General features: G+C 38.5%; 1 protein-coding gene across 7 annotated transcripts in view; it reads right to left on the bottom strand.

The window, feature by feature from the left end:
* The window catches only part of TTBK2 (tau tubulin kinase 2), a 195,799-nt gene that overhangs the window by 27,242 nt on the left and 150,452 nt on the right, over nucleotides 1-18,105 (bottom strand). For all 7 annotated transcript variants that reach the window (XM_039536222.1, XM_039536218.1, XM_039536219.1 and 4 more), the window contains 4 exons: nucleotides 13,494-13,651; nucleotides 12,520-12,736; nucleotides 11,354-11,565; nucleotides 8,631-9,228 (listed from right to left, as the gene is read on the bottom strand). In XM_039536222.1, coding sequence (XP_039392156.1) covers nucleotides 8,631-9,228; nucleotides 11,354-11,565; nucleotides 12,520-12,736; nucleotides 13,494-13,651 — 1,185 coding nt within the window. The remainder of the gene's footprint in view (nucleotides 1-8,630; nucleotides 9,229-11,353; nucleotides 11,566-12,519; nucleotides 12,737-13,493; nucleotides 13,652-18,105) is intronic.

The raw sequence follows: 18,105 nt of genomic DNA on the forward strand, positions 1-18,105 counted from the left end.
AGGGACCAAATTCAGAAGCCCTCTTGAGGATGTCCAATGACAAGGGAAAAAAAAAAAGCAATGGTATGGAAATAATGAGCCAGAAATCTAGAGTGCAAGTGCGGAAAACACATACCTGCTGTCAATTCTGACACTTCCTACACTGTTCCACAGGATAATGATTATTATTATTTGAAAAGCAACACAAAAAGGCTACATAATTTTTTCCAAATAATTTATCATCTTTCAACTTCACTACATGGTTTGTACCATAAAACAGATGTGGGGACAGACAGAATGATTCTTTATTCCCCCACAGCATCTCGTGTCCAGTGTTCTCAGAGCTGTGTTCAGAATCATCTGGAGGAAGGAGGAAACTGAGTTGTTTCAGAACTTATATTAAATCCCCCAGACCCAGTGTTTTTCCACCTACTGTACTATTTCATATTTCTAGATCCGTTTTACCCCTTTTTTACTGACACTTTATTTGGCTCTGTAGTATTAAACTGAAATTTTATTCTTTGAGGCAAATTTTGCTCATAGCCACAGGTGCAATGTAACTGAAATCAGCATCAACAAGAGCAAAATTTGTCCCTTTGCTTGTTTGTAATTTTTCACATGGGCACACTATCTACATTAAATTAGAAAACAACTAAATATCAGTAAGTTTCATTTAAGGTTGCTATGATAACACAAACAATTCTGATACCAGTCTTATCACTGATTTTATCCACACACAAAACTTTTAAATCACCAGCATTCAAACGACATTTGCTCTACCCCTGGATTTGCTTTACTATTTTAGGGCCTGATTTAACATCTATTGAAGTTAATGCTAGTCTTTTCTTTCACTTTATTAGGAATTCGACCGGTCCCTTATGTACATTTTAAGCATCATACATTTGGATAACAGAGTACTGACATAAATAGCTCCTGTTTTAATGTACTAAACGTAGTTTTTTCATCTGACATAATAGTGATGTTTACTCTATATTCATACAGTAGCTTTTGTCTCTACTGATTTTAGTCTAATTAGGGGTACAGTAAATTATTTTGCTTAGTAAAGAAAGAATGCTATCTGGATGTGCTTACATACTACAGTGATAGAGAAACCTAAAATGATATATCTGGTATTCATATGTTCTTGAGTTGTTAAAATACATTTGATTTTGTCGATTGCTTACGGTTGTATGAATAAGATACGGTATTAAAGTTTTTAGGTACAATTCTGAGGGAAGTTATGAGATAAACAGATTAAGGTTAATTTCTACTTTTTAGTCATTCTGAATATTTTGTTACAGATGCAGAATCCAAGTTTTTTGAGTTGCGGTGATTAATATTAAATATTAAAATGCAGCCTCTTTAACAGTCTGTGGGAACACACTGGGTATTAAGATTTTTGTCATTTTTTAAACTTTAGCTTGCAATTTCCATATTTTTTAATATTTTGAGCTTTCTTAAGGATGTGTTTAATTGTATGCCTCGTCTTGAATTGCACAGTGCAACCTTAACTATAATAAAGTTTTTGTTATTTAATTTCTTATTTTTAAAAAATATTTTACAATGTTTTTGAACGTTATCAAAAGCTGGGTTAGAGACTAAGTGATAAACCCTATATGACCTACAGACACCATTGATGCTATGTATCCTAAGCATCTTCTATACCCTATTAAACTATTTTTAATCTTCAGGCTCTGTAGAATCCAAACTGTCGTCACTTTACACCTTATATACCATTTTCATCTAGACTTTTAAAGGCCAAAAGCTGTGTCATCTAAATCTGGAGATGACAATCTCATTTGTCAACAAATATACAATGGTATCTCTGATGTAGAAACACAAATAACTTAAAAAAGTAAATTTTATAATGATGAAATCTGTGAAAAGAAATCACAGCATATATTACAGTGCATTATAAAGTACATTAGAATGAGTTTCCAAACTTTTTCAACCAACCAGCATTCACATATCATGGGGTTATTTTTTTCCATTGTGAAAATCATTTTTTCTACTCTTTGCCATAAACCCAATTCAGATGCTACACTTCTGAAAACACACAATTCAGATCACTAATCACCTTCACTTAAAAAGTTAGAAGGAGGGTTACAATAAGCTTTATACATGTAATACTGGTTGCAACCTTAACTATGAAAGTGCTGCTCACTACTTCTTAATTATTCATAGATTCATAGATTCTAGGACTGGAAGGGACCTCGAGAGGTCATCGAGTCCAGTCCCCTGCCCTCAGGGCAGGACCAAATATTGTCTAGACCATCCCTGATAGACATTTATTTAACCTACTCTTAAATATCTCCAGAGATGGAGATTCCACAACCTCCCTAGGCAATTTATTCCAGTATTTAACCACCCTGACAGTTAGGAACTTTTTCCTAATGTCCAACCTAAACCGCCCTTGCTGCAGTTTAAGCCCATTGCTTCTTGTTCTATCCTTAGAGGCTAAGGTGAACAAGTTTTCTCCCTCCTCCTGATGACATCCTTTTAGATACCTGAAAACTGCTATCATGTCCCCTCTCAGTCTTCTCTTTTCCAAACTAAACAAACCCAATTCTTTCAGCCTTCCTTCATAAGTCATGTTCTCAAGACCTTCAATCATTCTTGTTGCTCTTCTCTGGACCCTCTCCAATTTTTCCACATCTTTCTTGAAATGTGGTGCCCAGAACTGGACACAATACTCCAGTTGAGGCCTAACCAGCACAGAGAAGAGCGGAAGAATGACTTCTTGTGTCTTGCTCCCAACACACCTGTTAATGCATCCCAGAATCACGTTTGCTTTTTTTGCAACAGCATCACACTGTTGACTCATATTTAGCTTGTGGTCCACTATAACCCCTAGATCTCTTTCTGCCGTACTTCTTTCTAGACAGTATCGTCCCATTTTGTATGCAACGATGCAAAGATGTCCTTATTTTCCCTGTCTTTATTTTTTCCCTCGCCCTCTATAGTTGTTTTCCTGTGTTGTGGCTGTGTAATACCGCAACATTCTTTTGTTTCCCTCTCTATGGAGCAGACCAAACCTCAACTACAATCACAACACAGGATATATGAAAGAGAAACTTTCCCAAGGAAGAGATTCAAATGAAGCCACTATGAATGAAAGTCATTGGATCTCCTCCACTCTTCCATTTTAGGATAGCATTTTACAATACATATGGGATACACTTTTCTGTTTATTCCCAGATACCGCTGTATGTGGATGAGATGCACTCATTCAGTGAACCTTGTTAAGGAGGAAGTAATAGTGGAGACTGAAGATACTGACTAAAGCAATTTTATTTTGGGAATGGGCTCTTTAAAGCCATAGTGCCTACCCTATAGGGTTCCAGAGTTACAGTTACTATATAAATGTGCCCTGAGACCAGCCGCGGCTCTATGTATTTTGCTGCCCCAAGCATGGCAGTCAGGGAGCCCTCAGCGGCATTTCTGCGGGAGGTCTGCCGGTCATGCAGATTCGGCGGCGTTTCTGCGGGCGATCTACCGGTCCCGTGCCTTCGGTGTACCCGCCACCGAATTGCTGCTGAAGCCGCAGGACCGGCGGACCTCCCACAGAAACGCCGCCAAAGGCTCCCTGACCGCTGCCGTCATGAAGACAAAACGCCCCCTTTCCCCCCCGAAGCTTGCCGCCCCAGGCATGTGCTTGCTGCGCTGGTGCCGTCCCTGCCTGAGACAACATATGTATAATATTCCACCTAGAAACAGAGACAGCATACAACAGGGCCTGTGGACAGTGATATTGACAACTACAGAACATGCCTAAGGTTTGCTGAATAGCACAGCACAAGAAGGATTCAATAAACCTGCCTGTACTTCAAAAAACACCAATCTTGCATGAAAATAAGTTTGTTGATTTATTGCAAAATGTTTTTTTGTTTTGTTTTTTTTTTGCTTTTTAATTGGAGATATACCAATCTCCTAGAACTGGAAGGGACCTTGAAAGGTCATCGAGTCCAGCCCCCTGCCTTCACTAGCAGGACCAAGTACTGATTTTGCCCCAGATCCCTAAGTGGCCCCCTCATGGATTGAACTCACAACCCTGGCTTTAGCAGGCTAATGCTCAAACCACTGAGCTTATACCTCTCCCTTACGGTCTAAACTGGCCTAAAAATGACAGTTTACGGATGACCTGAAAGTGCTCTTTTTAAAATTAAAATAAGGCAGTTATCAGGACAGATTTCACTGCCTATTCTAACTAGTGATTAAGCCAATAAAAAACTGCAATCTTTATGGATAAATACAATAAGACAAATTCTACTAAGCAAGGGGTCAAACCGTGGTTTCATGAATTATGTAGGCACAAAAGCCAAATCCAAAGAATGTGAAGACTCACAAATAGGTGAGTAGAATGCAACCATCCTCATTAAAACCTTTTTACACTAGAGTGTGCAAGATTTAGGATTCTTGTACTAGAGAAACAAATCCAGATATGGCTGACACATGGAATTTAACACCACTCAAAGATCGATCAGAGTATTTGAGTGATGAGAAATAGTTTAAAAGTAAGGGAACTGTAGAAGTTTACTGTAATATAATAATAAATCAGAACCCTTATTAGAGACCAACAAGAAAAACTTCTTATTTAAGGCAGAGTTCTTTTTCACAGAAGATTTATTCTCCACATGAATTTGCTGAACTTCTTGTAAGCAGCATAAGTCAGAATTCAGAAAGAGGTCACAATCCAAGCCAGCAGAAAGTTTCCCCTTCTCCTCTCCCTCCTTTTGTTCTGGTTGTTGTGTGCCTTGCTAATACCTTCTGGCCGAGAAGTAGCTGCATTTCAGTGGTGCAGTTATTTATGTATTGTATGAAAGGTGCTATGTAAAAATAAAATTCTCTGTCTCTCACATTAAATTCAGTTACTTCAGTTCATTGTTTTCTTATTCTCCTTACATGTACGTCTGTTATCATCACTCTATTCTGTTTCTCACTACCTTTGATTTTATTTCATTCTATATCTCTGCCACTATGTGCCCATTTTTCTATTTCCTGTTCTTCATCCAAACTTCTCCCTTGTTAGTTTATTCCTCGCTGTCTTTTCCATCAGAGCTGTGATTCATTTTAATACTTTAGCTGAAGTGGCTAGAAATTCAACTGATTCTGCTTTCCCTATTATTTCTGACAGTAAGTAAGTTATAAAGCCCTTCAGCTACAGTGCCAGGATTGGCATTTCAGACCTCTAGGAGATATCTGATGAGATGAGTAATGTACAATGATACGTGCACATTTTTGGTGGGCTGTCAAAATATTAGATTTGACTATTTTTCAGAAAGTTGGGCCCAAAGTAAGGAGGAATGGCACAGTTGTGTGGGATGCGGAAGTGAAATTACAGCGTCAAGCTGAATTTTATACCTTTAACCATGAATTCTCTTCCTTTTTTTGCTTTAAGTTGGATTCTTAATATTATTTAAGATGAGATTAATTCAACCACAAAAAAAGTTTATGTACTAAAAATTTATCCAAATTGCTTATCAATGGTCCCATTCACATTAGTGGCAAAGAACTGAGGTCCTAGTCACAGATTTGATCCATCCTAGTCAAACTCTAATCTCTCTCAGAACTGCACAGAAGTTACTGTCTCCAGTTCTCAGTTTACCTTCTTCCTTTAGATAATATCTAGGCTACGGGCTCTCATACTTTTTCATAACTTGGACCAAATCTTAATAAAAAGATATTTTAGTGGACATGTCATTTATCATTTGCACTATATGTATGTATGTCAACTAAAGCAAATGCTTACATGGAACAGTTATATTAGGGAAGTGTGTATGCATTTCTAATTGTTTTGAATGTGATAAGTGTTTTGCCCTTTTGGAAAAATGGTAATCAAAGTATTTACTTTTCATCTCTTCTTCTCCTTCTCCCGAACCCTTTCCCTCATCCATTCCTTCCTCTTCCCCATAATATTTCTCAACCCCTTTATTTCCCTCTCTCCTTGGTCCCCCGGGCATACTATCCAATGGAGTGGTTTTCTGCTCCCCTGGACATTCCATCAAAGACTTCAGACCCTGAAGACTAGTTCTATTTCTGTCCCCCTAGGTATGTGTGTGACCCCCATGATTATCAATCAGTGTTTCCTCCCCCTCTCTTAAGTAGCTATGAACCCTACTAGAGGTAAACTCTTCTTGCTTGTTTCCAACTGCTTTAACAGGAATCCAGGTCTCCTTTGAAATAAAAAGCCTACCAGCTGTAAAAGCAGCTAGAAATAAGGAGGAGGAGGCAGCACCATATTACCTACCAGGTATTTGTGGAGCAGCCTCACTTTGACCCTGATTCAAAGGCCACTGAAATAAAAGGAAGACAATCACTAACTTCAGTGGTCTTTGGGATCAGACCCTTTGAAACGCATTGTTTGGTAATCCTTTTCAAATTTACATTAAGTTACCCAAATCACCTCAACTCTTACTTCCAGATTCATTTTCAATTTCATACTGTTTATTCATTGTCAAGGCAGACAAGTTTCCTCCACTCACCTTCTCGGAAATGTCTCCCATTCCTGGTGCAGTTTAAATTTACCTGTACTTCTCTCTTTTTCCAGTTCAGGCCATAATCCTACCCCATTTACCATTTCAGCAAAAGTATCTTCCTCTACATAGTCCAATTCAAAAACCTAGATTATAGATATCTCCATTTCCCAGTGCATCTTCACTTTTCTCTCCAGAAATCCACATTGTTCACTACTATTTCAGTGAATGACAACTCCACTAGAATCAAGACAGTTTCAATCCCACCTATACTCAGAGTTTAAGTAAGCAAACCATTACCCATAAACTAGTACATTTGTATGAAGAAGGTCCATGCAAAATTGCAAACTGAGAACTGAAAATTAGCATTTTGCACAAACAATATTACTATACATTTATACATTGTCTACTATGGCTATAGTTAAAAAGCAACAGTTGAGCTGTAAATCAGTGCTACATCATTATGGAGTTCTCAACCAACTTTAAAACTGCAATATTTTGTGTTGATCACATTACTAATGTATGTTTCAAAATTCTTGTTCTCTTTAGCTTAACAGCAGCTGCATATTGTAAGGTTTTTTCTGTATATTTAATCTTTCTGTAAATTACACAATTTGCAAAGAATGGGTGCCTAAAAATAAATAACCATGGCTAAAATATTTCTACTGTCTTTAATATTCCATGAGAACATGGGAATATTTGCATATGTGTAGAAGAGATTAAGTAGAACTATTTAACTGCGTCTCTGAATTTTCCTAAAGTAATACAATTTCAGATTCCTGAATTATAAGTGATCAGGAGCATCAAGGGACATATATTTTTGCAGCCTCTCTTTTGGCAGAAAGGACTTCGACTTTTTAAAACTGTGGTATAAAGTAAGAAAGAAGTGAAACCAGGTTTATTAGGATTTATGAAACCTATCTGGGTTTTAACTTTGGGATTTATTTTGGAAAACAGAATATTGCCACCTCCACTGAAAAGAAGTCTCTTCTAAGCAATATGCTGCAGTTAACCATAATATAGAAAAAATAAGGAGTAGAGAGATTAAGAAAAAAAACTTTCAAATATGGGTACTTAAGGTTGCGTACTTAAATAAATGTGGCCTGATATTCAGAGATACTGTACACCTACAAATGCCACTGGTTTAATTTAAGTGCCTAAATATGGATTTCAATGCCTAACTTAAGGCACCCAAGTTTGAGAATACTGACCTGTGTGACCCAGTTGACACAGTAAGTGTAAAAGGCAAGAATTGAAATCACAAGTCCTGAGTCCCTATACCCTGGTTTAACCACTAAACCACACTCTCTCGCTAAGAAAGGAAGGGAGAAATGAAGTTGGAGGGAGCATTATTTGGTGATGGAGACATCTGAGGGGGAAGGAAAACTATTGGGAACTGTGCAGGTGAGGGATATATGAGACAGAAAAGAGAAACATGCCAACTGGAGAAGGAGCAGAGGAATCTGTTGAGCAATCTGTCCAGCAGGAGAGAGGCAGATGACAAGCAATTACAGAACTATTTCAGAAGTGTGAAGTAGCAGTGGAGTTAGAGAAGCCGGCAAGGAACTGTTGCTGGTGCAAAAGATATCAGGGGTTGCAGAAACATAACTATTACAGTGTCGGTGCACTAGAAGTTCCTATGATCTATAAACAGATTATAGCCAGTCAAACAGGGAAGCCAAAAAGTTGTTTCAGGGGCAGAAAGCAGCAGAGGAAATTCAGAAGGAAGAACCTAATTATAGGATGGAGGGAGCAAGGAACTTTGTTTTTTGGTACAATACTAGCTTCTGCCTTTTAGACTTTCTCTACAGGACATACCATACTATTGTATAGTACGGTATTTTACACATTTGTTAGACTTTCTGTTTATTTACTCACAACAACATACATATGTGTATATTTAATTGGTTAAAAGGTTCTTTTTAATGTATATTTTTAATTAAGCCCAGTTCTGAGGGTTGTCCACTGCTGAACCAATAGCAAACCTCTTGCAGAATTTAGACACAAATTTAGCAGATCCTGGGAAATCCCTGGTGCAGAGTCAAGTTCCATATCCTATAACCTAAACATTGCAGAACCCTGCTTACACTTTAGCCACTGCCTTTTCATTTACTGCTTTATTCTCATATAGCTCTGAATAGAGAGTAAAGATATGATTACAACTATGAGTTTTCTTACCAGAGTGAGGGCTCCTTCTGCTTGGGCCTCCATTGGACTTGAAGGTGTGGCTGCAAGAAGCTGGCCAGCAACTCCAGCCATAAATTCTAATTTATCTGAAAATTGTTCAGAAGCAGCAGTAGCATGATCAACAGGTAGATCTAATCCCACACCTAAGGCTTCATTCTTGGCATGGACGTTATTTTCTGCCCAAGTACTCAGTCTTAGCTGTTCCTCTTGGGGGGATTCCTCTAGGACTTGTAGCACCTCAGGCTCCTCATCTGAGGGACTTCCAGTTGTTTTATGTACTAAAGCCCCATTGGTCCTGAAATCCTGCAAATCCCGTTCCTTATCTACTATCACCCATTCCTTGGAATCAACCTCCTGCTGGCAGGAGCTTAAGTTGACAGCCACAAAGCCATTACTAACAATGCCATCAACTTGTTCTGGAGAACTGGCTGAAGCAGGCTTAGAAGCATCAGGAAGATATTCTTCATCATAATGCCAGACACGGTCAGCGCGGGCAGCCACAGCAGGAACAGACATTTTCTGAGGAAGAGGAGCAGCAGCAACAGCAGTTTCTTTCCCAGCATTTGAATCTTTCTGCATCTTCTGCAAGCTTAGGAGAGAAAGATATTACATATGAATTAATTAAGAATGAACTACACTATCTGAATTCTGCCATAAGAGCCAAGCTAAATTCACTTCAGAGTCTACTGAAGTGTTCCCTACCACTTTTTAGAACTAGCCTTCAACAGCTGAAACCTTCAAAATATGGGAGGGAAAACAAACCAAAAATAACCCACAGAGTTAACTTTGCAAGCATGTGCAGCATCAGCCAAGTGGTATGACTATGGTGAGTAAGGTGGGAAATGCTGGACAATACAGAGCTCCCTGTCCCAAGCCAGAGAAAGCTGGGGACATATAGGGAGAAAGAAAGAATTATTTCTTTTTTATTAATTTCTACCTCCCAGTTACCAAAAGATAACTCTGGCATCTGGTGACGATGGAAGAAAGTTCTTAGGGATTCTTATGTAAATTTCATGTATGTATTTAAACTGGGAAAATAAGAGAGAGCAGAGCATAGACATTAGTCAGGGTGGTATCAGATGGCCAGTGCAGTGCCAGTCATAGTGTGTCTTACAGATCCAAAGATGAGCATAAGAAACATAATTTTCAAGCAGCCGTTTTGGAGATGCCTGCAACCAAATGTTTCGCATGTAAACACGTTACTCCTGCCAAATAAGGGCTCTACAGCAATCTTACTGAAAAAGTCAGAGGAAAACTGGAAATAAAGAAAGGAAACCAGCTCCTCACCTCAGCATGAATTAATGCCAAAACATTTCAGCCTGGATTCAGTACTTCCCTTTTGCTATCGAATGAAAAAAAGGAGGTTGGGAGGCCAAGGGTGACATAAGAATAACCATGTACCCAATCAACTTTTTTTTGTTTCATAACTTTGTTATTACTATGTAATAAGCCAGCCTAAATATAGCTTTGCTATCTACCTGCAAGGATTTTCTAACTGCTGCAGTTTTGCTTTGTGAGAAACATGGACATTCGTCCCGTCTCTCTGCAGCACAGCATGTTTTCTTGTTTTGTCTGAAGAACACTAATGAGTTTTTATTAGTCGGGAATGTAAACCTCTCCCTTTGTTGTCCACTGTGAGTGAGGGGGTGTTAAGGAAATGATGAAACTTTAGTTCTATTACTGGTTGCCTTTCTTTGTCCTTAATTAAGTATGATGTACAACTCTATGTCTCAGTTTTAGTTTATACATGACTCATTCTTTGAACCTCTCTCGTTCATCCAAAATACTACTAAATTCCTTTTCCTCTCTGTCTACTCTGATCATGTCTTCCTCTACTCATGTAAGCTCTGCATCAAATTCAAATTCCTTGTTCTCATGTTCAAGGCTCTGCACAGCTCTACCAACGCCTAGATCTCAACTCTCTTCTTCTATTGCTTCCCAACTTAGCTTTATGATCTTCCAATACCCCCTCCCTCTAGCCTCCCTGTGTGTTATCCTTCCATAATACTCCCTTCAACTGGACTAAATTCCCTGATCCTGTACTCACACAACCTCATTCTCCACCTTCAAATTCTCTCTCAAAACCCACTCCTCCTAACAAGCTTTCCAGCACTGCTGCATTCCTAACAACTTTAGAAATATAAAAGTGAAACTAATGACACATGCACTACAGAAACAAGTCAACTCATTATTTTATTTCACATAAATCCTGCTCCTCGTACACATTACACCTTACCAGAGAATCTATGGCTATATCTAATTTAGTGCTTGATTCTGTAATGCTTATCCAAGTTAAGTTGCACTGACTCCCACAAGAAGTCCCACTGAAGTCAACAGGACTATTCATGAAGTGTGATCAACAGAAGTGTGATAGAAATGGGCACTTAAACTAAGAATTCCGTGAGATAAGGACTTTGTCTATAAAATGCCATGAACACCTTTGGCTTAGTATAAATAGTAATAAAAATTCAATAAAAATGTAACTTAAAAATGCAAAATGGGATAGAAGCCAGGCACGTTCCTCAGAGAAAATACTATGAATCCAGTAGACATTACTAGCCATACTTGGCATAAGCATAGCTCAGCAATTCTATTTCTGGTTTTCACTGACCACTGTCCATGGATACAGTACTAGAGAAAAGAAAATACAGTCTAAGCCAACAAGCCCCTAAAAAAATCCAAGCATAAATGCGAGATAGAAATTTTCTCTTTACCAGGTCTCAAGAAATTTATCAGTGTCTGGCTTTGACTCCAAGGTCAGGCGTTTCTCCAGTTCAAAGCTGTGGATTGAACGTAACTTTCTCATCAGTGGGACATCCCTGTCTGGCTGGGTGGTCTCTGAGCGGACTCGAACTGGAGAACCAAGGCTTGGTGCATTAAGCAGTCCGTTCACTGGTCCATGGCTGTTTTCCTCCTCTGTAGAAGCCTGTACAAATAAAGCACAAATAGAAATAAAAATGTAATTTTTAGGAGTTCTGAAATAGAGAAAGACACAACAGTGTATGCAGTGCATATAACCCAATGCTTCTATCCTAGTCCATCTGTCTTCTGCCATTTCCCCTTAAAAAACTAATACACATTAGCCAGGTAGAAAAATAAGTATTGCAGCAGTCTGGCCTCCCCCCAACACATTTTATGTATACCTGGAAAAATAATACACAGCCCTGTCACTAGATAGTATTTCGGCTTAAAGAACACTTCAGTAACACCTTCTTTCAGCTACTGATGACATTTTCACATCAGAGGAGCACTGGCTACAATTGTCTGAATATGAATTTTAGTGATTATGAGAGTGAGAGAGAGAGAGAGAGAGAATAATAGAAGTAATGATAGTGAGAGACCGGGATCACTGTCAAGAGCCAGCTATAATCCAGACAAGCACTGAGCAAGTTTCCCTTCCATGAATTAGTCAATGTATCTCAATTTTGACCCTTAGTACTTCTAGTTTTTCAGTAATGGCATTCTACTCAACAAAAACTGATGATATGTTACATTATGAAGACAAGCATGCAACATTGACTAAATGGAGAATACCAATCATTTATTTTGTTGACTGGAGAGTTAGTTCTGATCTATTTTCACATCTTCACCTTTAATTACTACCATGGAAAGTGCAAGAAAACACTTCTGACCTTATTCAGTGACTAGGAAACAAAACCATCTTTGAACCCAATATGAATCATGGCCTTTAGAAGTGAAAAGAGACTGATTATGCAGCCCTCTGCTTTGGAAAAACATTCTCTCTGGTCAAAATGCAGAATATTTAAAAGTAACAAATGAGCATTTGCTCTTCTATCACTCATCATGCCACATTATCGTGTTCCTGATGATGCCAGGAAATCGCTGAAAGAGGTTTTTCCCACTGCAGTTCTATAAATACCTTACAGATCCCCAGCTTTATTTTGTTTCTGTTGGCATCCATCTCCTCCCAGACATCTTTTTCCTGAGGACGTTGATGCCCAGGGGATCCAGGCAGTTTCTCTGGTGAGACTCCAACAAGAATACCATTCTCCCCATCACTGAGCTGCTCATCTGGAAACACCTCATCCGTGTTCTCTCGCAGCAAATCTCCTGGGATAGGTGTGGCATTGGCTATTCTACAAAGGAAGAAGTGAAAAATAATGCAGTGGAAATGACTCTGGTATTCCCATGCGCTCAAGGCACAGACTTCAGTATCAAAACTTCCAGTCAACATAAAATTTGAAAAATAAAAAATTACATCATACCATAAAACTGTATATACGTAATTCAGTTATGAGAATGAACTAAACCTTTTAAAAGCTATTTTTCTACTGACTTTGCAGTTACTTTCTAAAGCTGGAAATCACATTCTTCCTGATTCCTTATGTCAAAGAGACCATCTGGTGAACATATATGTTATATTTTATATTATATCCTATTGTATTATGTTGCATTCACATAAGTACAATACTTTTCATCTTTGGATCTCAAAGAGATTTGCAAGTGCTCCTCATTAGTGACTATTTAAAGCCCACAGAAGGCAACAGAAGTCTCTCAATGAGTTCAGTGGGCTAGGGATCAAGCCGTAGGTTCTTAACATAGGCCTTAGCAAAAGCTTGAATGGAGAATGGTAATCTAATAAAGTGATTTCTTAACCCAGGCATGTATCAACATTCATAACTGATGTTATATATATATAAAATTCTGTACATTTAGGACAGCAGCATTTTTTTTTTTTTTTTTGAGGAGAGGCTCAATAGTGACCAAGAGGAGACCTAGTATCCTGCAATACCCTATTAGTTAACACCCTGGAGAAACAGATGTGACAGATGACCTTCCCCTGGTGCTAAGTGGTTGTCTGTTTAGGTTAATATAGGAAATGCTTGAACATACCCAATTGCAGCTGGAGTCAGGCGAGTATGTAACTGAGGAGTTGTTGATGTCGTCGTCGTCGTCAGAGAGCCATCAGTTCCACTCTTCTCCCAATCAAAAGGGTCGCTTTCAATGACTCCAGAAGTTTTCATACTGTTGTCAAACACAGACATGAGAAGCTAAAGATAAAGAAAAAAGAGTTAATTAATTCTTCTTTCTTTGAATGAGAGAAAGACAAAGCACTCCAGACTCAGTTTCCCCTCAAGACTTTTCTAACATCTGGTTCTCCTTTAAAACGTTATCTGACAATTAATTGTTAAAAAGGTAAGGTTTATCAAAAGTGCTATATCAGCACTGCCCCATCTGTGGCTCAGAATGGCGCACTTGAAAATTATGAAATAGCTTTTTGTAATGCTTGGGTAGCATTACTTGTGTTTTGTGAAAAAAGCTATGCTTCTTAAAGAAAAAGGAAGCAAAAGAGCACACTGGGAGGTCTATATGGGTAGTGCATAGGAAGCCATCAGTATCTGTGAAGAAGTGTGGTCATCAGGAGTCTCTATAGAGGACTGTGGGAGTTTCAGTAATCATGTGCTTCTGTGGGAATGGGGGGACAGATGAGCACACTAGGAATGTCTAAGGGGTTGCAGAAAAATAAAAAAATAATCTCACTGCACATCTGCATTGCCTAACGATTAAAACTGACAGATCTACTATTTCTGTTACACAACATATTCCATGGTGCATGGTAAATCATAATACTCACATGGCATAAGTGTCAACATAAAAAATCTCACTGCTTTGTGACAGCAAATCAGAAGTGATGTCTGGTTGTTGTTTTTTTGTTTGTTTGTTTTTGTTTTTTTGATAACTGAGATGTCTTTGGCAGGTGGAAGTTGAATATATTTTTATAGTGTGCAAGCAAATTACACTATAAATGGATACGTTTTTAAAACGTCCTCATACTAGTACTGCTAATTTTGCTGAACCCATAGACAATGCAGAGCCAAGAAGAAACAAATGAAGAAGAGGAAGTTTGACAGAAGTTATACTGATTTTGGTTCTATGGAATTTAATGATGGACGCTGCAATGCATTGTATGCTTATGAATCCTATCAAATGAAGCAATGAAATCTGCAAAACTGAAATGACACCTCACAACAAGTTACCTGGAGTATAAAGATAAACCCAGAGAACTTTCTTTAGTGAAAGAAAGAAAGAAGAGTACAATAGACAGAAAACTCAAATGACAAACATTACATCGGTTCCGGGAAAGGCTTTGAAAGCATCTTTCTTAACAGCGCTTCGGACTGCAAAGAGTAAAAAATCCCATACCACTGGAGAACTACTGAGACTTCCAGCTACTGTAGAAATGTGCAAACTGATGGTAAGCAAAGATGCAATGAAGAAACTTAAGGCCACACCACTTTCTAATGACACAGTTAGAAGGAGAATTGAAGAGTTTTTAAATGATGTAAAATCCCAACTAACTGAAAGACTATGTACATGTGAACAGTTTGTAATTCAGCTTGATGAGACTACTGATACTGGTATTGCAGCACAATTATTAGTTTTTGTTCGTTATATCTGGCTGAGGGAAATTTTGGAGGATTTTCTTTTTTGTCAGGAATTAGCAGAATGGACAACAGGTCAGGAAATAGTCAAATTATTGGATGATTTCATGAAAGCTGAATTGCTGAATTGGGAGAAGTGCACTGCCATTGGCATGGATGGTGCTACCACTATGGCAGGCAATAGGAGTGGCAGTGTAGCAAGAATACGAGTCATAAACCTACATGTAATAGTACAATATATGTTGCATCACCAGGATCTTGCACCAAAGAAAATGAAACCCAAATTAAATGATGTGGTAAATGCAGCTGTGACAGTTGTGAATTTTGTGAAGTCCTGGCCTTTGAATTCATGCCTTTTTGCAAAGCTGTGTCTAGAAATGAGTGCAGGACATAAATTATTGTTTCATATGGAATTGTGTTGGCTATCTCACGGCAGAGTGTTGGAAAGAGTTTTTGAGCTTCGCAAATAGCTGCTAGGTTTTCTTTCTAGCACAATCCCAAGATTGCCGCAAATTTTTCTGACCCGATATGATCACAAAAGCTTGCATATCTTGCAGACATTTTTAACTTGTTGAATGCACTGAACCTGTCCACACAAGGGAGTGATAAAACCATACTTGAGGCGAGTGACAAGCAGAGCATTTCAGAAGAAAGTCAACATTTGGAAAACCAGACAGAGCTGTGGAATCTCAGATACGTTTCCACTACTGACAGAATTTCTGGATACTAACAACATAACAACTGACTGTGTGAGAGACAGGACTGTTGCTCATCTTTCAATTTTGGCAGAGTACTTCATTGTTTACTTTAAAATGTAAACATGGAGGAATATGATTGGGTTTGGGATCCATTCTCAACTTTTAATATGTGATCTTGCCATTTGAGTGGAAAAAACAGAACAGGAGCGGCTCAAAATATCCTGTGCCCACATACTGAAAATTAAGTTTCAGGAAATGACACCTTGCCTGTTTTGGCCAATTGTTGCTGCTGTTGGACAACTCAGTTTTAGTTTCAGAAGCAATGAAAGCATTGCTACCGTTCCCAACAAAATATATATGTGAAGCATCATTCTCTGCCATGACAGCTATGAAGACAAAGTTCAGATCCCGACTGGAAGTGGAGAATGATTTACGAGTTTGCTTGTCAACCATCACACCAAGGATAGACAGACTGCAGTAAGAAGCAGACACATCCATCTCACTGATATCTATAAATACTCGTATGTTCTTTTTCTTAAAGCATTACTAACAGTACATGTTTACATGACCATATATACTTTTGTCAATCAGTTTCTCAGTTGGGGGTCCATGATTAATATTGCATTTGAAAGGGGTCAGTCAACAAAGAAAGTTTGAGAACCTCTGTCCTATTGCATTGTCCACTGCTTCATTGCTCAGCTAGCAATGGCAACCTCTACTGCTCATTTCTGCCACAAACATCATCTTACTTTCTTTCATGCTACTCCCTAGACATTACATGTTCTCTGAACTAATCCATAAGGTCATTTCCCTTTCCCCCTTGAAAGCCCTTCTCAAGACTCACTTCTACTGCAGTGCCTACACAATATCAACTAAATAACGATGGGTGAAGACTGAGGGACACAAAGAGATAGCTGATATTTATTCTGATTGTTTTAAAAATCCATATATATGTACACAAACAACTGCACAAATTGAATGAGTTTTATGCTGTTCCTCTCTCATTCCTATCATAAGTTGTTGATATTTTTAGACAAGGCAGGGACTGTGTCAATTTACATGCTTGTTCAGTGCTCTTTAATAATATGAACCCAATCCTGACTGGGCCCTCTGGGTACCATCCTAACTTTATAGAATCGTAGAACTGGAAGGGACCTCAAGAGGTCATCTAGGCCAGTCCTCTGTACTCAAGGCAGAACTAAGTATTATCTAGACCATCCCTGACAGGCGTTTGTCCAGCCTGCTTTTAAAAATCCTCAATAAGGAAGATTCCACAACCTCCCTAGGCAATTTATTCCAGTGCTTAACCACTCTGATAGTTAGGAAGTTTTTCCTAATGTTCAACCTAAATCGCCCTTGCTGCAATTTAAGTCCATTGCTTCTTGTCCTATCCTCAGAAGTCAAGAACAACAATTTTTCTCCCTCCTCCTTGTCATGTTTTCTAGACCTTTAATCATTTTTGTTGCTGTTCTCTGGACTTTCCCCAATTTGTCCACATCTTTCCTAAAATGTGGCGTCCAGAACTCCCAATACTCCAGTTGAGGCCTAATCAGTGCAGAGTAGAGAGGAAGAATTACTTCTTGTGTCTTGCTTATAATACTCTTGCTAATACATCCCAGAATGATGTGGGTTTTTTGCAACAGCGTTACACTGTTGACTCATATTTAGCTTGTGATCCACTATGACCCCCAGATCGCTTTCCACAGTACTCCTTCCTAGGAAGTAATTTCCCATTTTGTATGCGTGCAACTGATTGTTCCTTCCTAAGTGGAGTACTTTGCATTTGTCCTTATTGAATTTCATTCTACTTACTTCAGACCATTTCTCCAGTTTGTCCAGATCATTTTGAATTTTAATACTAACCGCCAAAGCACTTGCAACCCCTCCCAGCTTGGTATCATCCGTAAACTTTATAAGTGTACTCTCTATGTCATTATCTAAATCATTGATGAAGATATTGAACAGAACCCGACCCAGAACTGATCCCTGAGGGACCCCACTCGTTATGCCCTTCATTAAATAGGGGACATAAAAGGCAATAAAAAGAGGTTATATACATACATGAAAAGCAAGAAAAAGACAAAGGGAAATGTAAGTCCACTTAATGGGGAAGGACAGCTAATAATGGATGACACCAAGAAGGCTGAACTGTTTAATGCCTTTTTTGCTTCAGTCTTCACTAAAAAGTTTAATGGCGGCAAAATGCTTCCACAATTAATATTAACAACAAGCCAGAATAGGGAAAGATCAGTTTAAAGAATATTTAGATAAGTTACATATATTCAAGCTGGCAAGATCTGATGAAATTTATGCTAGGATAGTTAAGGAACTAGCTGAATCAATCTTGGAACAATTAGCAATTAT

Source organism: Mauremys reevesii, linkage group 4 (assembly GCF_016161935.1).
Source record: "Mauremys reevesii isolate NIE-2019 linkage group 4, ASM1616193v1, whole genome shotgun sequence".
In the NCBI taxonomy this organism is placed as follows: Eukaryota; Metazoa; Chordata; order Testudines; family Geoemydidae; genus Mauremys; species Mauremys reevesii.